Source organism: Schistocerca americana, chromosome 11 (genome assembly GCF_021461395.2).
Source record: "Schistocerca americana isolate TAMUIC-IGC-003095 chromosome 11, iqSchAmer2.1, whole genome shotgun sequence".
Lineage (NCBI taxonomy): Eukaryota > Metazoa > Arthropoda > Insecta > Orthoptera > Acrididae > Schistocerca > Schistocerca americana.
The window spans coordinates 62,968,366-62,992,404 of NC_060129.1; the positions used below are offsets into that span (position 1 = coordinate 62,968,366).

The 24,039-nt window shown below is 42.1% G+C and overlaps 1 protein-coding gene across 1 annotated transcript in view; it reads left to right on the top strand.

The window, feature by feature from the left end:
* Positions 1-24,039, top strand: part of LOC124553744 (cation-dependent mannose-6-phosphate receptor-like) — a 134,221-nt gene that overhangs the window by 42,324 nt on the left and 67,858 nt on the right. Inside the window, exon 3 of the mRNA XM_047127679.1 lies at positions 17,046-17,167. Within this exon, the coding sequence (XP_046983635.1) occupies positions 17,046-17,167 (122 nt within the window). The remainder of the gene's footprint in view (positions 1-17,045; positions 17,168-24,039) is intronic.

Sequence of the window (24,039 nt, forward strand, 5' to 3'; positions counted from 1 at the left end):
TTGTAGCTAATTTATTTTTAGCATAGTTTGTAGTCTAAATTATGGAAAGGGTAGTTGCTACTCATCATATAGCAGAGATGCTGAGTCACAGATAGGCGCAACTATAGTGTGGCCTCAGCAGCCAGAGATTGCAGTCATGTGTGAGTTAGTTGCATTTGTGTGAATGTGTGTGTGTTTTAATTCCATCTCTGATGAAGGTCTTGTTGGCCAAAAGCTCTTTATCTGGCAGTCTTTTTGTTGTGCCTAACTGCTATTCAGCATCTCCGCTGTATGGTGAGTAGCAACTATCCTTTTCATAATATTGTTACACTTTATCCGGGATTTTCCATTGCTGTAGCCTAAATTGTATTTGTAGATAATTAGGTGAACAAATTTCTATTCCTGCACATGTAAATGTGGTTATTATTTTGGATAAATTTTTGTTTCTGTGTGTAAAAATGGAATAATTTGTTACTGTGCCCTAAATATTGTTTTTATGACCACTAGTATAAATCTCCTCCTCAGGGAGTCACACCTAGTGATACGTGGCTGGCTACCACGGGGCCCCGAGCTGAGTCCTGGCATTGCTTCCACTTACTTATGCCAGGCTCCTCACTTTTATCTTTCCTGTCTGGCCACCCTCGGCCAGCTCTTGTTCTTTTCCGACCCTGACGCTATTAGGTTTCGAGGGCTAGGGGTCTTTCATTTTCCAACCTATACTTCTCATGCAGCGTCTGACCCGGAACGGGCAGCTGCAAAAGGCGTCTGTATCCCATGTTAGGGGCGGCCTCCAGAACTGCGGAAGGCAACGGAATACCACCGCATATTATCTTCCCTGCATAATGCAGTCTCCATTTTATGCACAAAAAATGGCTTCCTCTCATGTTAAATCAGTGACCAGAGGTAAAATAGTCCCCCATTCGCATCTCCGGGGGGGGGGGGGGGGGGGGGGGACAACTTGAAAGGAAGCAAAAAATCAAAACGAGAATTGGTACCTGGAATGTCAGAACTCTGCTACAAGCAGGAAAACTAGAAAACCTTAAAAGAGAGATGGAAAAGAATCATATGGACCTCGTAGGAGTTGCTGAGGTAAGATGGAATGGACATGGAGAGTTGCAGTCAGATGAATATATATTCTACTACTCGGGAGGAGAAGTAAAAGGAATTAATGGAGTAGGAATGATTATGACAAAGGAATTGGCTAAATGTGTGGAATATGTAGACTATGCAAATGACCGGGTTATTGGTGTAAGGCTGAAAGGAGAACAAAAAGATTTACTGATTGTCCAGGTGTATATGCCAACTTCAGAACATGATGACCAAATTGTAGAGGAAACGTACAATGTAATAGAGAGAATAATGGACGAAAATAAAAAATGCTGCAAAATAGTAATGGGAGACTGGAACGCCTTTGTGGGAGAAGGGAAAGAGGGAAACATAGTAGGCAGTCATGGTCTTGGAAAGAGAAATGACAGAGGTGAATGGTTAATTGACTTCTGCAGGGAAAGGCAGCTGATAGCAGCAAACACATGGTTCGAGAACCATAAGAGGAGGCTATACACTTGGAAATCACTCGGGGATAAATACAGAAACCAAATCGATTTTATACTGGTAGAAGAAAGATACAGGAATGGAATCAAGAAGGTGCACACATTACCAGGTGCAGATATTAACAGTGACCACAACTTACTTATGGCAGAAATAGAAATAAGAATGAAAAAACTGAAAAAGGCGACAATGGTGAAGAAGTGGGATCTAGAGAAGATAAGGTCCAACAAAGAACAAATTACAGAAATGCTGTCTCGGGACTTTCTAAACACATTACGAGACAAAGAAGCACCTGACAATGCCAACGAGTACTGGAATATGCTGAAAGAAGGAATCATTAAAGCAGGACAGCAAAATGTAGGATATGTAAAAGGGAAAAGGTAAAAAAAACCATGGGTCACACAAGAAATGATTTCCAAGATGGAGGAGAGAAGAAAATTGAAAAACAAGAACACTGAAGATGCAAGAAAGATATACCAAAGGTTAAATAACGAACTGCGAGGAGAAACAGAGCAGGCTAGGAAAAAGTGGCTAAAAGAGGAATGTGATGAAATTGAAGAACTGGACAGGAAGGGAAGATACGACTTACTATACAACAGAGTAGAGACTATGACATGGGAACAAAACAGAGCAGGAAGTGCTACTATGGAAATTTTGAGTAAAGACGAAGAGGTAGTGTACAAAGATCGTGACGATGTCCTCCAGAGATGGGAAGAATATATAAAAGAGCTATATGACACAAATAGCAAACCAGAAACTCTGGAGCTTGAATCACACAACAGTGGAAGTGATGACGAGAAAGGACCGACCATCATAATGGAAGAAGTAAAGGCAGCCATTGCTGCAATGAAAAATGGCAAAGCAGTAGGTACAGATACAATACCGGGAGAAATACTAAAATGCTTGAACCACAATGGAATAAGAGAAATATTGAGATTATGTAATAAAATATATGACAGTGGTGAATGGCCTGAGGACTTTTTGACAACAGTAATGATTCCATTACCGAAAAAACAAGGAACCAAGAAATGCAGCGAGCACAGGACAATCAGCCTCATTTCACATGCAGCCAAAGTGATGTTAAGAATAATTAATAAAAGACTTGAAAAAGTAATAGAGGAGAATCTCGGCGAGGAGCAGTTTGGCTTTAGACGGAATACGGGCACCAGAGATGCAATAGGGCTCCTACGAATCTTGGGAGAAAGGTTTATTGAAAAAGGAAGAGACCTATATATGTGCTTCATCGATTTAGAAAAGGCATTTGGCAATGTGGTTTGGGATAAGCTGGCGACTATTATGAGGGAAAAGAGAGTGGACTGGAAAACCAGAAGACTTATAAACTCATTATATCTTAATCAAAAAGTTTCAGTTATAGTGAGAGGAGAAAGTACAAACTGGATCAGACTAGGGAAAGGAGTAAGACAAGGATGCTGTTTATCATCTACTCTTTTCAACCTGTACTTGGAAAATATGATTGACCAATGCTCATTAGATGACAAAGGAGTAGAAATTGGAGGAAGAAGAGTAGGGTGCTTGAGATTTGCTGATGACATGGTCCTTCTAGCCACAGGGGAAAAAGAATTACAGGATTTGGTGGACACCATTGCAACTAACGGAAAAAAATATGGAATGAAAATTAACACAAATAAAACAAAAGTATTGGCAATAGGAGGAAATAAGGAAATAAAAATTGTGCTGAATGGAGAAACACTAGAACAGGTGCAAAATTTTAAGTATCTTGGAAGCAGGATAGACACCGACTGGAAGTGCACCACAGAAATTAAAACAAGGATAGCAATGGCAAAAGAGGCGTTTTATAAGAAAAGGAGAATCTTCTGCAGCGGTTTGGACAGAGAACTCAGAAAGAGACTCATAAAATGTCTTGTATGGAGTGTTCTTCTATATGGTGCTGAAACATGGACTATGAGGAAAAAAGACAGAGAAAGGCTGGAGGCTTTTGAGATCTGGACATGGCGGAAGATGGAAAGAATAAGTTGGATGGACAGAGTAAAAAATGAAGAGGTACTGAGAAGAGTGGGAGAGAAAAGACAGTTACTAGATGTAATAAAGAGAAGAAAAAGAAATTGGATTGGGCATATATTAAGAAAGAATGACGGACTGATAAAAACAGTTTTAGAAGGTTACGTAGAAGGGAAAAGGAAGCGAGGAAGAAAGAGATTCCAGATACGGGATGACATGATGGACGGTACAACATACAGCAGCCTTAAGAAGGAAGCAATGGATTGCAGAAAATGGAGAGGCAAAGGACCTGCTAATATAGCAGATAACTGATGATGATGATGAGTGTAAATCTCATTTCCCCAAAGATTTTTTAAGTCTGTTTCAAAGAAACTTTCCTCTCTTTCCGACGATGCAAGCCAGAGTACTGGGACACTGCAACTACCCGTCTGCACATAGTGATACGCAATTTAAGTTGTGGACATTTAAAAGAAAGGCTAAAATGACTTCATAAGGTGATTACAACAAATGAGATACGATATTTGAATTCTGCAGAAAATTTTACATAAATGCAGAAATGTTCAAATCTTAAGTTCGTTAATTTTAATGTAGATTAAATAAACTTAAAACTACTTATTGAATTTGTGACTGCTGTGAATAACGTTTTTTTAGTATTTTAGGCAGAAATCAGGCTGCTCTAGTTCTGGAATGGCTTAAGATACAACCCTAAAACTGTAAACCAGTCATTATATATGTGAACAAACCATTTGTACCCAGTAGGGGGCTCGTCGCTCTTTGGCAGGTTCTTGCTCGGCTACCACGAGACCCCAGCATCTTTTCACTTCCGTGCTGCATGTCTGACCTCTTGCTGTTCTTTTTCCCCTTCCTTGAGGAACATGTCTGGGCTGCTTTTGGAAATGTATTGTGCATTTTTGGTAGTCGGCATCAGAATATTCTCCACTGTTCCTTTTTTCTTTCTTTGTTCACCTTCTCCTACCCTTCCTCCACTCCAGTGTTTGATGTTCCCTTTTTATTTTTCTGTGCGCTCCTGAAGGCCGGCTCACGTATCTGATGTGTAACGGGTGACTGGGTAACGCGTAATTCCCAGCCCCGGGTTGACAGGTGCGGTTCGCACGAACCCCATGATATGGGCCGGGCCCATGGAAGAGTGATTGCCCGAGATGCTACCTTCCCAAATCGCCAATCGGTCCCTCTGTCACGTGTTTCGGTGGTGTGACCTGAGGTGAGAACAGTCACCTACCCCAGTTGGAAGGAGTGCGCCGTTGAAGACGTTGGCAATCGTGGGGGATTTTCTCACACTTAGCCAATCATCTTCACAGTTAATGGCTACGAAATGTTAATGGAATGAGGCTAACGATTCAAAGGTCCTCCCACCTGCATCGAGGTTCCTCGTGATTTCCTGTACTGAAGACGGTCAGTCCTTCGCTGTGGTAAATCTGTTTATTATTCAGAAAGGAGTTGATGCAATTCCTGGCCCTGCGAAATTCTGCTCTCGTTTACGCAGTGGCACTCTGATTTTGGAGAATACTTCTGATTCTCGAGCACTGACAACTGTTTGGAGCATCGCTCCTCCACGGCTATCCTGTTCGTGTCGAAGCCCGTCAAATGCCGAATTCTTCCTACGGTGTTATTTACACTAGGCTGCTTGACGGTCTGACAGAGGCAGAAATCCAAACGTACCTCTACGATCAGGGTGTCATTGCCGTCCGTTGGGTGATGAAAAAAGTAGATACCTGTTTAGTGCCCACACGCACTCTCTTTCTCACTTTTGATGGAGCGGTTCTTCCGTCAAAGATCGAAGCTGATTATGAAGTTATCACCGTCAGAGTGTACATTCTGAACCTGACGCACTGCTACCAGTGTCACTATTACGACCACACTTGACTCCTGTCGACACCCCGCCAAATGTGTAACCTGTGGTAGGGATGCTCACGAGTGCAGTTGCCTGCCACCTCCTCCCCGCTGCGTCGACTGCAGTGGCAACCGTGCCACTTCCTCCTACGATTGTCCCGGCTATCTCTATGAGTGGGCTGTCCGGGAGATCTGGGTAAAGGGAAGTAGTGCCTGAGCCACTCACTCGCAAGTTGTCGGTTAGTCGGAAGCCCCGCGTTCTATCGTCTGGTACCTACAGTACTGTTTTTGCTACATCTCGTTCCACAAAGGATGTGGCCTTGCAGACGTGACCTCAAATTTAGCGACGAGGTTGTGAAATCTCCCAGCATCGTGGTAGCGTCCCCGTCTCCTCCTCCAGCTGTGCGACACACCACCGAACTCTCGCCTCGTGGGGTGAAGTCACCAGCTACACGGCCGTCAGGCTGGGAAGGACAGGAGGAATACTCTCGTGAAGATGTCCTACATCCCTCCAGCCAACCAACACCTGAGTAATCCTCTGATAAGCAGAAAGGCTGCAAGAAGTCAAACAAAGGCAAACAGACTTCTCCTTCGGCAACTCAAAGATCCTCTTCAATGGTAATGCCACACGATACCCTTGCCCTGCTGGCCTCCGTGCACCACCAACTGTTTTTCTGCCCTGGTCTCCGTAGGCCGACAGCAGAAGAATGCTGACTCTTCTGTAGACGTTGTGGAGCGGGATCCTCCTGCCTCTTTGCCCTGTAGCATCGCGTCTTCGAAAACTGGCACTCGGCAGCCGCCGACGGGACACCCCTTCATTTTTTCCTCGTCATGTCTCTCCTCCGATGTGACAGAGAGGATCTACGACTGCTCTTAGAATGGCAGTGTCCACTTCTTCTCTACCTCCAGAAAACAAAATTGCATCTTCACAACCGCTTTGAATTCTCGCATTTCATCCTGGTCCATTTTGACCTTTCCCCCCCGAGGTTGGCATTCCGTATCACGAATGGGTCGTGCTGCTCGTACAGGATGACGTTCATAATCGACCTGTCTCCCTGACTACCCGCCTTCGAGCTGTTGCAGTTCACGTTTTCTTCCTCACTTGGCCTTTTCCATTTTGTACCGTTTACACCCCTCTGTCATACGATACCACCAGGGCAGATTTCTTCTAGCTTATTGGGCAGCTACCTCACCGCTTTCTGCTTCTCGGTGACTTTAATGTGCATAATCCCTTTTGGGGACATCCCACAACCTGTCTGAGAGGTGCCCTCTTCTTAATCGAGTTAATCTTTTCTGCCTTTAACACCGGAGCACCCACGTCCCTTTCAGACTCCGTACACACCTATTCCCATTTGGACCTATCGTTCTACACTGCCCAGCTTACCCATCGTCTCGAGTGGTCTATTCTCTCTGACACGTACTCGAGCGACCGTCTCCTGTGCACTATCCATTTTCTGACTTCTACCCGACCTCCGTGCACATCAAAATGGCATCTTATTAAGGCCGCCTAGAGGCTTTACTCCTCCGTGGCGACCTGTGATGAACGACATTTCCCCAGTTGTGATGACCAGGTGGAATATCTTAGAAACTTTATCCTTAGCACCACAGAACATTCCATTCCTCAGAGTTTTTCTTTACCACAACATATCTCGGTCCCTTGCTCTCTGCATTTTTAACAATCATTCTACGATGGCAAACTGCTTTCATTATAAACAGGTGCACGCACAGTGTCGTCGCGTTCTTTGGGGTAGCAAAAAGCTAGCTTGATTTCATTCACTACTTCTTTTAACAGTCCCAATCCCTCTTCCATCATGTGGGCAAACCTCCAGTGGCTCTCTGGGACCAAGATACGTTGCCCAATTTCTGGCCTGACAGTAGCAAATGATCTCATTGTGCTTCTTTTGGCTCTGCGTGCTAAGTACAGACTCCCCCACACTTTACCTTTGATGTTGGCTGACGATTCCCGGATGGTCTCTCTGGTTCTAGGTTTCCTCCGGGAGAGTGGTTTTTATTCTCAGTTTTAAAGTTTTTAATCTCCCTCTGGTGTTGGGGCAGGGCGGTGAGTGTTTGGGTGTCTCCCACTGTAGGCAGTGTTCAGAGATTCCCGATTCACCTCCCTGACCGGAATCCTCTTTTCTTTCCCTTTTACTCTGTTTTTACCCCTTCTTTTTAAGGCTTGGTTAGTTTTTCTATTCCCATACGTACTTTCTGCATTATAGCAGTTGTACCTTTTAAGTCACAGGTGGTCTTGCCTATGCTGTTTCAGCATAGTGTTGGGTTCGTTCTCTTGCCAACTTCCCTCATTTGTTTTTACTAATGACAACGTGACTGCCCTTTTACGTTTCCCCTTTATCCGTTTTATTTTTCTGACTATACTGAGATGTCCCGTTAGCAGAATGGAGTCTATTTGAAACAAGGGACTGATGACCTTGCTGTTTGGTCCCTTTAACCTCAAACAACCAACCAACCGATCTCATTGTGGACCCTATTGCTATCTCCAACACCTCAGACCACTATTTTGCAGAGATTTGGAGCTCCACCCACTATCACCCTGCCTTCCTCCATCGGAAACGAATGCAGGACGCTCAGGCGGTACCCTTATCTTCTGTAATCACGAGTGATACAGTACCACCTTTACTGTGACCGAGCTAGATCGTGCTCTCGCTTCATCCCGATCCTCCACCCTGGGGCCAGACGCTGTTCACATTCGGATGTTGCAGCACCATTCTCTTGTGGGCGAATACTTTCTGCTTAATATGTACAACCGCATCTGGGCAGTGGGCTTATTTCCTAGATGCTGGTGTGAAGCCACTGTCATACCCATACCTAAGCTCATACCTTCTTTCTAGCTACTGCCCCATCTCCCTCACCAGTTGTGTTTGCAATGTGCTGGAAGGTACGATTCGTGCCCAGCTGATACGGTGACTCGAGTCTCACAATTTACTAACCGATGCACAGTACGGATTTGGTGTGCGGCATTTTACAGTTGACCGTCTCGTCACTTTGTCCACCCGTGTCTCGAATGGTTTTCTGCGGAAATCCCAGATTGTGGCCACGTTTTTGGATTTAGAGAAAAGCCTACAACACCTGCTGGAGGACCGGTATCCTCTGTACACTCTACATGTTGGGCTTTCGTGGCTACCTGCCCCATTTCCTTCAAGAATTTTTAAAAGACCGAGCTTTCGAGGTACATCTACATCTACATGACTACTATGCAATTCACATTTGAGAGCTTGGCAGAGGGTTCATCGAACAACAATCATACTATCTCTCTACCATTCCACTCCCGAACAGCGTGCGGGAAAAACGAACACCTAAACCTTTCTGTTCGAGCTCTTATTTTACTTTGATGATCATTCCTACCTATGTAGGTTGGGCGCAACAAAATATTTTTGCATTACGAAGAGAATGTTGGTGACTGAAATTTCGTAAATAGATCTCACCGCGACGAAAAACGTCTTTGCTTTAATGACTTCCATCCCAACTCGCGTATCATATCTGCCACACTCTCTCCCCTATTACGTGATAATACAAAACGAACTGCCCTTTTTTGCACCCTTTCGATGTCCTCTGTCAATCCCACCTGGTAAGGATCCCACACCGCGCAGCAATATTCTAACAGGATGAACGAGTGTAGTGTAAACTGTCTCTTTAGTGGACTTGTTGTATCTTCTAAGTGTCCTGCCAATGAAACGCAACCTTTGGCTCGCCTTCCCCACAATATTATCTATGTGGTCTTTCCAACTGAAATTGTTCGTAATTTTAACACCCAGGTACTTAGCTGAATTGACAGCCTTGAGAATTGTTCTATTTATCGAGTAATCGAATTCCAACGGATTTCTTTTGGAACTCATGTGGATCACCTCACACTTTTCGTTATTTAGCGTCAACTGCCACCTGCCACACTATACAGCAATCTTTTCTAAATCGCTTTGCAACTGATACTGGTCTTCGGTTGACCTTACTAGACGGTAAATTACAGCATCATCTGCGAACAACCTAAGGCAACTGCTCAGATTGTTACCCAGGTCATTTATATAGATCAGGTACAGCAGAGGTCCCAGGATGCTTCCCTGGGGAACACCTGATATCACTTCACTTTTACTCGATGATTTGCTGTCTATTACTACGAACTGCGACCTGTGACCTTCCTGACAGGAAATCACGAATCCAGTCACACAACTGAGACGATACCACATAGGCCCGCAGCGTGATTAGAAGTCGCATGTGAGGAACGGTGTCAAAAGCCTTCCGGAAATCCAGAAATACGGAATCAACCTGAGATCCCCTGTTGATAGCGGCCATTACTTCGTACAAATAAAGAGCTAGCTGCGTTGCACAAGAACGATGTTTTCTGAAACCATGCTGATTACGTATCAATAGATCATTCCCTTCGAAGTGATTCATAATGTTTGCATACAGTATATGCTCCAAAACCCTACTGCAAACCGACGTCAATGATATAGGTCTGTAGGTCGATGGATTACTCCTACTACCCTTCTTAAACACTGGTGCGACCTGCGCAATTTTCCAATCTGTAGGTACAGATCTATCGGTGAGCGAGCGGTTGTACATGATTGCTAAGTAGGGAGCTATTGTATCAGTGTAATCTGAAAGGAACCTAATCGGTATACAATCTGGACCTGACGACTTGCCTGTATCAAGCGATTTGAGTTGCTTCGCAACCCCTAAGGTATCTACTTCTAAGAAACTCATGCTAGCAGCTGTTCATGTTTCAAATTCTGGAATATTCCATTCGTCTTCCCTGGTGAAGGAATTTTGGAAAACTCCGTTCAATAACTCCGCTTTAGCGGCACAGTTGGCGGTAACAGTACCATCGGCACTGCGCAGCGAAGGTATTGACTGCGTCTTGCCGCTTGTGTACTTTACATACGACCAGAATTTCTTTGGATTTTCTACCAAATTTCGAGACAATGTTTCGTTGTGGAACCTATTAAAGGCATCTCGCATTGAAGTCCATGCCAAATTTCGCACGTCTGTAAATTTTAGCCAATCTTCGGGATTTCGCGTTCTTCTGAACTTTGCATGCTTTTTCCGTTGCCTCTGCAACAGCGTTCGGACCTGATTTGTGTAGCATGGGGGATCAGCTCCATCTCTTACCAATTTATGAGGTATGAATCTCTCAATTGATGTTGCTACTATATCTTTGAATTTGAGCCACATCTCATGTACATTTGCATAGACAGTTCGGAAGGAATGGAGATTGTCTCTTACGAAGGCTTCTAGTGACACTTTATCCGCTTTTTTAAATAAAATTATTTTGCGTTTGTTTCTGGTGGATTTGGAAGAAACGGTATTGAGCCTAGCTGCAACGACCCTGTGATCACTAATCCCTGTATCAGTCACGATGCTCTCTATTAGCTCTGGATTGTGGGTGGCTAAGAGGTCAAGTGTGTTTTCGCAACCATTTACAATTCGCGTGGGTTCGTGGACTAACTGCTCGAAATAATTTTCGGAGAAAGCATTTAGGACAATCTCGGAAGATGTTTTCTGCCTACCACTGGTCTTGAACAAGTATTTTTGCCAACATATCGAGGGAAGGTTGAAGTCCCCACCAACTATTACCGTATGAGTGGGATATTTATTTGTTACGAGACTCAAATTTTCTCTGAACTGTTCAGCAACAATATCATCGGTGTCTGGGGGTCGGTAGAAGGAGCCAATTATTAACTTAGTTCGGCTGTTAAGTATAAGCTCCACCCATACCAATTCGCACGGAGTATCAACCTCGACTTCACTACAAGGTAAACCACTACTGACAGACACAAACACTCCACCACCAATTCTGCCTAATCTATCTTTCCTGAACACCATCTGAGACTTCGTAAAAATTTCTGCAGAACTTATTTCAGGCTTTAGCCAGCTTTCTGTACCTATAACGATTTCAGCTTCTGTGCTTTGCATTAGTGCTTGTAGCTCAGGGGCTTTCCCAGCACAACTACAACAATTTACAACTACAATTCCGACTGTTCCTTGATCCAAGCACATCCTGTATTTGCCATGCACCCTTTGAGATTGCAGCCCACCCCGTACTTTCCCGAGGCCTTCTAACCTAAAAAACCGCCCAGTCCACGCCACACACCCTCCGCTACCCGTCTAGCCGCCAGCTGAGTGTAGTGAACCCCTGACCTATTCAGCCGAAACCGAAACCCCACCACCCTATGGCGCAAGTCAAGGAATAAACGTGCGGCTTCTGCTCTGTCGCACACCTTTATGCGGGAAAACGGTGCGCATAATCATTCTATCCTCAGCGTCGTCCTATTTGCTATCGCCATTAACCCTATAATGGCTTGTCTTCCGCCGGAAATCTCTGACTTTCTGTTTGTTGGTGATTTTACCATCTATTATGTTTCTCTTCAGCTATGGCTTGATCGTCTTTACTCGTGGAACGTCAAAAGTGGCTTTCGGTTTTCTTCTACATCTACATCTACATCCATACTCCGCAAGCCACCTGACGGTGTGTGGTGGAGGGTACCTTGAGTACCTCTATCGGTTCTCCCTTCTATTACAGTCTCATATTGTTCGTGGAAAGAAGGATTGTCGGTATGCCTCTGTGTGGGCTTTAATCTCTGTGATTTTATCGTCGTGGTCTTTTCGCGACATACGTAGGAGGGAGCAATATACTGCTCGACTCCTCGGTGAAGGTATGTCCTCGAAACTTCAACAAAAGCCTGTACCGAGCTACTGAGCGTCTCTCCTGCAGAGTCTTCCGCTGGAGTTTATCTGTCATCTCCGTAACGCTTTCGCGATTACTAAATGATTCTGTAACGAAGTGCGCTGCTCTCCGTTGGATCTTCTCTATCCCTTCTATCAACCCTATATGGTACGGATCCCACACTACTGAGCAGTATTCAAGCAGTGGGCGAACAAGCGTACTGTAACCTACTTCCTTTGTTTTTGGGTTGCATTTCCTTAGGATTCTTCCAATGAATCTCAGTCTGGCATCTGCTTTACTGACGATCAACTTTATATGATCATTCCATTTTAAATCACTCCTAATGCGTACTCCCAGATAATTTATGGAATTAACTGCTTCCAGTTGCTGACCTTCTATATTGTAGCTAAATGATGAGGGATCTTTCTTTCTGTGTATTCACAGCACATTACACTTGTCTACGTTGAGATTCAATTGCCATTCCCTGCACCGTGCATCAATTCGCTGCAGATCCTCCTGCATTTCAGTACAATTTTCCAGTGTTACAACCTCTCGATATACCACAGCATGATCCGCAAAAAGCCTCTGTGAACTTCCGATGTCATCCACAAGGTCATTTATGTATACCGTGAATAGCAACGGTCCTACGACACTCCCCTGCGGCACACCTGAAATCACTCTTACTTCGTAAGACTTCTCTCCATTGAGAATGACATGCTGCATTCTGTTATCTAGGTACTCTTCAATCCAATCACACAATTGGTCTGATAGTCCATATGCTCTTACTTTGTTCAGTAAACGACTGTGGGGAACTGTATCGAACGCCTTGTGGAAGTCAAGAAACACGGCATCTACCTGTGAACCCGTGTCTATGGCCCTCTGAGTCTCGTGGACGAATAGCGCGAGCCGGGTTTCACACGACCGTCTTTTTCGAAACCCATGCTGATTCCTACAGAGTAGATTTCTAGTCTCCAGAGAAGTCATTATACTCGAACATAATACGTGTTCCAAAATTCTACAACTGATGGACATTAGAGATATAGGTCTATAGTCCTGCACATCTATTCAATGTCCCTTCTTGAAAACGGGGATGACCTGTGCCCTTTTCAAATCCTTTGGAACGCTATGCTCTTCTAGAGACCTATGGTACACCGCTGCAAGAAGGGGGGCAAGTTCCTTCGCGTACTCTGTGTAAAATCGAACTGGTATCCCATCAGATCCAGCGGCTTTTCCTCTTTTGAGCTATTTTAATTGTTTCTCTATCCCTCTGTTGTCTATTTGGATATCTACCATTTTGTCATCTGTGCGACAATCTAGAGAAGGAACTACAGTGCAGTCTTCCTCTGTGAAACAGCTTTGGGAAAAGACATTTAGTATTTCGGCCTTTAGTCTGTCATCCTCTGTTTCAGTACTATTTTGGTCACAGAGTGTCTGGACATTTTGTTTTGATCCAACTACTGCTTTGACATAAGACTAAAATTTCTTAGGATTTTCTGCCAAGTCAGTACATAGAACTTTACTTTCGAATTCATTGAACGTCTCTCACATAGCCCTCCTCACACTACATTTCGCTTCGCGTAATTTTTGTTTGTCTGCAAGGCTTTGGCTATGTTTCTGGCAAAACTCTCTCGGTCCTCCCACGTGTCTTACCTGGCAGCCTGCTGTATGCAGTTCCATGGTGTCCTACATGTCCTCAGTGGTACTTCCTGGGGTGCAGATTGAACCACCGCTCTCTGTTTGTACCGGTCCCATGTCTTTTCGAAACTAGACTGCGGGTGTTTTGTTTATGCATCTGCACACCGTCCCTCTTATGCCCTCTCAATACTGTCCACCATCGTGGCATCTGTTTGGCCGCTGGTACCTTTTACTCTAGCCCGGTTGAAAGTCTGTACGCAGAAGCTGCCGAACTACATCTGTCCTACCACCGTGACTTTCTCCCCAACAGATATGCGTGGCGTTTGTCTGCCGTGCGTGGCCACCCGTCCTGTGCCTCCTTCTTCAGTGACTTCTTTTATCTCTAGTACTGGGTGCGTCCCTGTTCTGTTACCTCCTGGAGTTTGCTTTCGGATCTTACTCTGACAGCTTAACTTCATGCTATTTGCATCTTTCCTGGTGGCTTCGTGTCCTCAGCTTTGTGGGGTGGCCCGTGTTCATCTCGCCCTTCATTCACTTCCTAAGGACCCTACTCCGGCCTCACTTTATCACGTTCTGTTTCACGACCTTCGCGTGGAACTGTGCGACTGTATCTTTGTGTACACTGACGGCTCTCAGACTGACTGTGGTGTCGGGTGTGCCTTCGTCATTGTCACCGACGCTATTTGGTATCAGCTCCCGGCATGCTGCTCAATATTTACAGCAGAGCTCTTTGCGCTGTATCAGGCCATGCATACATCTGCTCAGACACTCTGTGTCCTTCAAAGCCTCTGTGTGCTGCACACTGTTCTTCCCTTAGTGCAACAGGTCCAGGAAAGCTCTCACTTGCTCACTCTTGATGGAGCCACTGTGATGTTTATGAGGGTTCCTGGTCACTTTGGTCTGACAGGATACGAGGCCGCTGACACTGCTGCCGAGGCTGCAATCCTCGTATCTCAGATCGCCAGTTCTTATATTCTCTCCGATGATCTCTGTGTTGCAGTGTGTCAGCAGGTGGTGTCACTTTGGCATCACCACTGGTCATCCCTACATGGGAACAAGCCCTGAGTTATGGTATATTGATAATTTTTGCTTATGGACCATCTGACAGCAACTGAATAAAACACAATTTTAGTGCCACACGCGTTTCGCCTTTATTTTCTGCAAGGCATCATCAGTGGCCTGGAATATGTACATATGTTAGCTATTTAATTTACATTTTTGTCACTGTGCCTATAGGTTATAAACAGTTCTGATGGTTGGTATTTCCTGTTAAGTAGTAATGTTTTGAACTGTACTTACAGGTTACATGGACAATTGCTTACATATTAGGCTCCTGTTGCACTTTTGGTGTTGTTCTTCTTCTTATGAATGCCAATTTGCAGTTTTTTTCCCCACATTCCACAATGGAAGAACACGGTGCCTTTACCTTTCATTAGTAAGGTTACCGATCGAATCGGCAAAATTTTGCTGAAACATAAAGTGAAACTGGTATTCAAACCTACCAGAAAAATAGGACAAGTACTTCATTCTGTTAAAGATAGAAGGCCACCATTATCATCTAGCGGTGTGTATAAAATTCCGTGTACCTGGGGCAAGGTCTATATTGGTACTATGAAAAGAAGTGTGAATACGAGGGTAAAGGAGCATAAAAGTCTTTGCCGACTGGGTAAAATAGATAAATCGGCCGTTGCAGAACATGCACTTCAGTCCGGTGACCATGTAGTTAAGTTTTCTGAAACTACAGTTTTAAGTGCTACCACGAACTGTTATCCATGACTGTATAGGGAGGCTATTGAAATTTATAAACATGAAGATAATTTTAATAGAAAAGAAGAGGCCTTGAAATTAAGCGAGATATGGACAGTGGCATTACAGAATCGATAAGTGATTTTTATCTATGACAGACTATTATCGATAGTTACTTTTTATCTTTGACTAGTTTTCTCTCTGCTATTATGTGCGAGCTAGACCACGCCCACTTTCCTCGGTATTTAGGCCGCTCTCCGACGCCCGACTCGTCAGTCGGCAGGACTCAACAGGACCACCCATACCTCTGAGGATGTCCAACGTAGTATTGGACGAAACATTAGGAATAGAAGTATTCCATGGACCACGGCCATATAACCCGGAAGAATTATAAACAACAGTACCATCCGGTCGTGAAAGCCTTCATTGTATGATTAGTAAATATGCTTGTACAAAAAGTGTCTGTGCTATTAGTGTTGGTATTATCAGTTGAAATATGAGTTTTCTTAGCAGTTAAAGATCTGTGGCATGTTAACAGCTGTGAGAAATAATGCTGCTGTGTCTGTTCTTGTGCCCTGTGTGCCTGTAACAATATGTTTGCATGGGGCAGGCTGAAATATTTCAGAATATAATCTCACGGTCACACCCAGCAACAAACATTTTTACTATTGACATGAATTTGTAATTAATAGTTGGTGTATAACTAAGAGTTATGCACCTGACGAAAGTAGCATGCTGGTGATACCCATAGTGCCAGTAAAGACTGGAAAGTAAATGTGACGCAAGCTGAGAAAGCATTATCTTATTATATACGGGGTGTACAGAAAGTCTGAGAACACTTTCAATTATTCATTGCACAAGAACCAAACATTGTCAAGATATCATACATGTGTCATTTTGAAGAGAAACCCTGAAAGTTGTTCCCCCCCCCCCAATTGTATATCGCTGCATCATAGGTTGTTTATTTTCCAAAAGGTAAATTTTTTTTTTTGCCTTGTCATGTCGAAAATAGTATGGGCCATTCTTCTTCGCCAAGAGCACTGTCACTGGATATTCCTACTTGGACATGTTGTAGCAATGGCTGATGCCTCAAATCCAATCGGACTCTCAGTTCATCTTTCAGCAGGATGGGGCTCCACCCCATTTTCATCGTAAAGTTCACGGATACCTGAACACGGAGCTGCTACATTGATGGATCGGCTGTGCTACAGAAGGGGACAGCTGTTTCACTAAATGGCCTCCCCGATCACCAGATCTCACTCTGTGTGCCTTTTTTGTGTGGGGACACATTAAAGATCTGGTGTATGTACTGCCTCTACCCCGTGATGTAGCAGAGCTCTGAGAGCGAATATGGGAAGCAATTGCCACAGTCGAAGATGCCATGCTGGGACGGGTATGGCAAGAATTCGATTACTGTATTGATGTCTGCCAGGTCACTCATGGTTCGCGTATTGAATGTTTGTAAAAATAACTTTCAGTTTCTCTTCAAAATGCAGTATGTATGACATCTGTACAATGTTTAGTTCTTGTACAATAAATAATAGAAAGTGTTCCTGGACTTCATGTACATTGTGTATTTTGTTCTTTTCAATGTTATTTCTAGAGATTTCAAACAGACTTTCTTCAACAGGTTTGCTTGTTAAACTCGACGTCTAATGACTACACAAATTTGGGCCGTGCAAATGAGACATCTTTTGTGAATGAGGATGGCCTGTACAACCCCATCTACCTACAGTACAAATACGGAAACAGGTATTTACAGTAAATGAACAGTACTGGAATTCAGTAACAAATTTTGCATGCTGTCTGAATTGTGGTTCTGTGCTTGGTTATATTACTTAGCATATAAATTTAGTGAGGCAAATTATATTAAACTCTGATGTTCTATAGCAACACTACATATAATGTGAAATTCAAATCATTGGCTACAAAAGTCAGTGAACTCTTCCCTAACAGTAACTGGAAACACAGGGAGAAAAAAACGATCTGGTACAAACACAGTCCACATAACAGTCGCAACTCTCCGTCTCAATTTTTGTAACACCCAGCGATAGCAGTGCATTGAGCAGCCATTGAGCAACACTTCCTGAATGTGATACCGGATGAATGTGAATACTAAGTTTTATATTGATTTGTAACATACTTTTCACATTTTTGTTGTGTATGTAGTGCCATAAAAATAAACAATAACTGAAAAATTACACCACATTTATCATTACAGTGGAACCTCACTTAACGAGCACCTCCTGTAATGCGCAATTCGCATAACAAACAAAACAAATTGTAAAGAAATGGCTTTGCTTAACGAGTGACGACGATTTAGTGTGATGTCACCAGCTGTTTGTGCACAGCAGGGGAAACATTCAAACAACGTAAACCCCTTTCAACATCAGCAGAGGAATATGTACAATGTCTAGTTTGTACTGAAGTTTTAGTTTGATTGTCTTTCTGCTACCATCTTAGTGCAGCTTGTGATCACACATTTTTCTAAACTTGTTTTCACACAAAGTGTTTCTTCTGTGTGTGCAAATTTTACCAACCTTTATAGAAATGTACCCGAAGATAAAGCCGCAAGATGATGACCATAAGAGAAAGAAAATGGTCATAGAAACGAAACATAAAATCATGATGTGAGTGTTGCTGATTTAGCACGCACATACAATCAGTCTACATCAACTATTTGCTCTACCCTCGAGAACAAGGACATGATTATGGAGATAGATGCTTGTTCAGTACAGTTCCCCACAGTCGTTTAATGAACAAAGTAAGAGCATATGGACTATTGGACCAATTGTGTGATTGGATTGAAGAGTTCCTAGATAACAGAACGCAGCATGTCATGCTCAATGGAGAGAAGTCTTCCGAAGTAAGAGTGATTTCAGGTGTGCCGCAGGGGAGTGTCGTAGGACCTTTGCTATTCACGGTATACATAAATGACCTTGTGGATGACATCGGAAGTTCACTGAGGCTTTTTGCAGATCATGCTGTGGTATATCGAGAGGTTGTAACACTGGAAAATTGTACTGAAATGCAGGAGAATCTGCAGCGAATTGACACATGATGCAGGGAATGGCAATTGAATCTCAATGTAGACAAGTGTAATGTGCTGTGAATACATAGAAAGAAAGATCCCTCATCATTTAGCTACAATATAGGAGGTCAGCAACTGGAAGCAGTTAACTCCATAAATTATCTGGGAGTAGGCATTAGGAGTGATTTAAAATGGAATGATCATATAAAGTTGATCGTCAGTAAAGCAGATGCCAGACTGAGATTCATTGGAAGAATCCTAAGGAAATGCAACCCAAAAACAAAGGAAGTAGGTTACAGTACGCTTGTTCGCCCACTGCTTGAATACTGCTCAGTAGTGTGGGATCCGTACCATATAGGGTTGATAGAAGAGATAGAGAAGATCCAACGGAGAGCAGCGCACTTCGTTACAGAATCATTTAGTAATCGCGAAAGCGTTACGGAGATGACAGATAAACTCCAGCGGAAGACTCTGCAGGAGAGACGCTCAGTAGCTCGGTACGGGCTTTTGTTGAAGTTTCGAGGACATACCTTCACCCAGGAGTCGAGCAGTATATTCCTCCCTCCTACGTATATGCCGCGAAAAGACCACGACGATAAAATCACAGAGATTAAAGCCCACACAGAGGCATACCGACAATCCTTCTTTCCACGAACAATATGAGACTGGAATAGAAGGGAGAACCGATAGAGGTACTCAAGGTACCCTCCACCACACACTGTCAGGTGGCTTGCAGAGTATGGATGTAGATGTAGATGTAGAAAGGGAGTGACAAGTGTATCTAAAAAATGGTTTCATATTCTGTATGATGTCAAAAGGTTGTTCCTTATATGAATAAATGAAAAGCAATTGCAAGGCAACACTATTAATGAGAACATCATTTGTGAGAAGGTGAGAGTGATTTTTGCCAATCTCGTTAAGATGATGACAGGATCATCAGCAGCCAAAGAAGTATTTAAGGGAAGCTGTGGGTGGCTTGAGGACTTTACGAAAGGAACCGGCATCCAAAAAGTTGTGAGGCACAGCAAAACAGCCAGCTGCAACACAAAGGCAGCAGAGAACTTCTTCACCAACTTCGAGATGCTCATAGGTTCTAGGGTCATCTGCCGCAACAGGTTTTTAATTGTGGTGAGATGGGTCTATTCTGGAAAGAGATGCCGAAGTGGACTGTTGTAACAGCGGAGGAGAATGCATTCCCAGTCACAAGCCAATGAAAGACTCGTCTCACACGATTATTCTGGGCCGCTGCAAGTGGCGATTCGGAAATTAAACCACTACTTGTTTACTGTTCACAAACTGCACAAGTCTTCAAGAAGTGTCAAGTCCAGAAGAGCAGGTTAAATGTGAAGTGGAGGCTCAACACAAGACTTCGGTGATGTGTGATCTTTTTTGTGATTGGATCAGTTTGGAACTTTGATGAAAAACTGTTTGCTTGAGGTGAATCTGTCACTTCGTGTCTTGCTTGTTATGGACAATGCTCCTGCCCATTCTCCAGGCCATCAAGACCACCTTGTTGAAGAATTTCAATTCATCAAGATCCAATTTCTGCCTCCCAACACCACTCTATTACTCCAACCTATGGACCAGCAGGTTACTTCTAACTTTAAGAAGCTGTACACTAAAGCACTATTCAAGCATTGCTTTGAACGGACTGAAGCTACCAATCTCATTCTCAGAGATTTTTGGAAATGTACCTTTAACATCGTTGCCTCTGTCAAGGTGATGGAAAATACATGAGAAGGGGTTACCGAGAGAACTTTGTTCAGCTTGGAAGAAGCTTTGGTCAGAGTGCATTGTCGAATGTGACTCTGAGGCATTTGAGCCTGTACCTGTGGAGTCTGTAGTCAGTGAGATTGTGTCTTTGACCGAGAGCATAGGACTAGAAGTGGATAACAGTGATATCAATGAGCTTGTGGAAGATCACAGACAAGAAATGACCACCAAAGAGCTTATCGCATTGCAGTGTGTTTCACAGCAGGAAGTTGTGTAGTTCTTCAGAGAAGGGGGAGGAGGAGGAGGAGGAAGCAGTAACAGCAGAGTAGAAGCTTCTGGCACAATAAGAGGAATGCTGAAAGTGTGGGAATCGGTTGTATTGTACATTGGAAATCATCACCCCAATAAAGCAGTGGCTACGTGCACTACAAATTTATTTGACGATAACATTGTGTCACATTTTTGCCAAGTGTTGAAGCATTTGTAGAAACAAATGACTATAAATAGCTTCCTAGTAAAAAACAATTAGTGGTGTATTGTAAACAGTTAAGCACATAATACTATATGTGCAATTTTCTTTGAATAAATGACATGTATAAGATAAAACTTTTAGTAATTTTCTGAATAGAATACATTATCATATTTTATTTTAAATTATATCAGACAAATTGTTTCCCTTAATGAGTGTTTCGCACTACGAGCAAGATTCTCTAATGAATTATGCTCGCTGTGCGAGTTCCACTGTATTTAGTTTCCTAAGGACCCTAAGAGATACAAAACTGTGCATTAAATTACAGTTTATTTATGATTCTCCAATAATGAACAGACATTTGCCGATTGATATCATTTTTCTTTAATAACAAAAAATTGCTGGTAAACACCAGAAGACATGATCTTTTACAGAAAGATCACATATCTAATGAAGCAGATATCACACACATAGCCAAATCAGTGAATGTGGAATGTAGGAACCTATATGGAAGTGATACTTACATTATTTAATGTATCAAATAAGCCACCACAACTGTAGCTTAAGGGATAATAAATCATCAAAATCAGTAAAACTGTTTCCCAGCACAGGAGAAACCAATTCCACAGTTGTTACTAAATCTGAGCCACCAACAGCAAGAATGTTCAACACATTCGCTTTTGAAAGAAAAGTAATTCATTTACAATAACATTCGTGTGTTAGGAAATCAACTTAAGTGTAAAAATGTGCGAATCATAACACACCAAAATATTTTAAGCTTCAAGGGAAGTGCCTATGGCAGTAACAATAAACAACAACAGAAATACATGTTTTCATGCATGACATAGGTGTTTATATTCTATTGCTTTGGGAGATTCCACGGTGACTCGTGCTACATTTTAAAATCAGTGTTTTATTATGTTGACTTGTTATCAATCTATTAACCCATATTTTATTTTGTAAATCATCATTATAAATTGTTTTCTCCAGGCAAAGGTCTTCAATTGTTATTTAAGCAGGGAAGAGCATTAAAATTAAAGAACAAGAATGTAATTTATGTTGTGACTTGTGTTACAAATTTGGAACATCCTATTTCTAATGTGCATTTTAGGTCAAAAGTGTCCTCAAACTATTAGGAGTATGGATCTAGTTATTATCACAGAAAATGCATATTAGGTTGGCATTCAAATGACACCATTACAGATTTCTAAAAATATTTATACCATGTGAAATACTGTACTATATTGAAAAAGGCGTGTGACTCAATGTTACGTGACTCGTGTTACTTGCTACTTCTGGTTGGAAAAACTTTTTTACTGCAAGCAGAGAAATTAAAATTTGGTATTATGTGTCAAATAAGATAAACTTAACATTAAAATTTTACTTTTGGAACACAGTGAAAAATTATAAGAGCATGAAATTTTTGAAAATGAACTGTAAATTCAATTAAAAGTATCCTCTTGCGTTGGCAACATCAAATGGATTAATTTTCTTCAAAATTTCATCGCATTTTACAGGCCATTTCCAATAGTGACCAGCATTTTCCATTACACTGATTAAGTAATTATTTCCAAAAACTGAATGTACTTCTCCAGCATTGAATTTACTGTCATTTTCTACTTTGTACCAGTCTCAAATTTTCACACTTTCTGCAGTATGATGATCTGCAACAGCAAAATTCTTTGGAGACATCAGATATGTTTGTAGTACTCCTTTCTTGTAGTGAAAGCAGTAAATGCTTTTTATGTTTTGTACTAATCGTGCTGAAGAAAATATTTGAGCCCACCGATTCCTCGAATTTCGTCAATAGACACATGAAAAACCTGCACAGTTGTGGTACTTGAGTAAAAGTTGATGCATCACCTACTACGGATTTTCATTTTTTTATTGCATTCCCCACTAGCCATTCTGCAACTGCACCAATTCCATCTACGGCTCCTTTACCATGGGATGTAGCAAATAAGTTCTAGATTCTTCTTCTTAAATTCTTCATATTTTCCTCCACTCTTTAACTTTTCCCTCCTCCTACTCTGTCTTTCTGCTGCTACTAGGGCATCCTCTTTTTCCAATCTTAAAATAATACAACTGTGACCCAGATTATGTGGCTCATGTTACACATTTAATTTTCTGTTTTTACAGTATTGATTGAAATTGGGAAAATTAGTAGTGATATTAGTCTCACATCCATACTAAGAAGTAAATTACTGAACAAGATAAAGTTATCTCTATTATCTCACTTGGTATAAAAACTTAATTACATGAAAGTGATTCATGTCACATGAAAGTTCATGCTGTTGTATTACATTATTTATTCCAACCTATAATTTACCTACTTCAGTTTTATAGTCTTTATGCAATACATTAGGGTATGTAACAGTAACATAAATAATGATATTCTAATTCTTACCTGCCAATTAGTTGAAATGAAGGTCTAAAATCTCCAGTAATTCACACTCTTGTCACATGAAAAACATATGGCCTTTAAAAATTGCTACAGATTATGGAGGGAAAGCAATAATTGGCCACAAACCATTGTTGCCATACAGTAAAAAGTCCAGCATTTTCAAAAATTATATATAAAAAAGTTCCAAATTTTAAACTTTTAAATATCGTGTTTCCTACTTTACACGGAATATCCCCTTTCGCACAGTAAGCTGCAAATATACACGCAACCGAAAATATTTCATCATGAATGAGTTGTAGCTTTTGTCATTGAATCAGTGCGATGCTGTTTTTACACGTATTTCATGATAATTCATGTCTTTTGATAATTTGCTAATACACGGAAAGCAAAAATATATCACCTGTTTCGTTAATCAAGTAGGAAATAATTAAAAACAAACATTGTGCTTAGGACGCATATGACTGACTGCTTTCTCACCACTTGGAATGCTAGTGTTGCTCCAGTTGTCAAACGGTATCAACTTTTGCACCAGAGAGTGTTGTGACTGCTTGTATTACTCTGTGGTACAAGTGGATCCATGAAATTTACTTAGTATTGTGCACTCCACCACCAGACACAAGATGGAGTATTTATCTGCCTATTTAGTTGATCAATAAATGGCACATAATATAGTTTTTGTGGTCATCTATGTTGTGAATTTATTATGATTTGCACCTGCTAATCAGATCTCAATAATCGTGTTTCTGTTCTTCTTAGTGGACTACTTTTCCTTTGCAATCAATGCTAGAGCCTGAAAGAGACCTGTTATCCTTGTCAGATCTATGTAATTTCAATACCAATCTGTTAAAGCTTCTGTGTACATTGATAGATATCTGCCATCAGTTACGTAAAACACAGTTGTATTAAAATTGCTTGAATTGCAGATGCCTTCCTCATTAGACTGTACACTGTGAGTAGAGTTTGACAGATGAATAGTGATGTGGGAATGATGGAAATTGATTAATAAT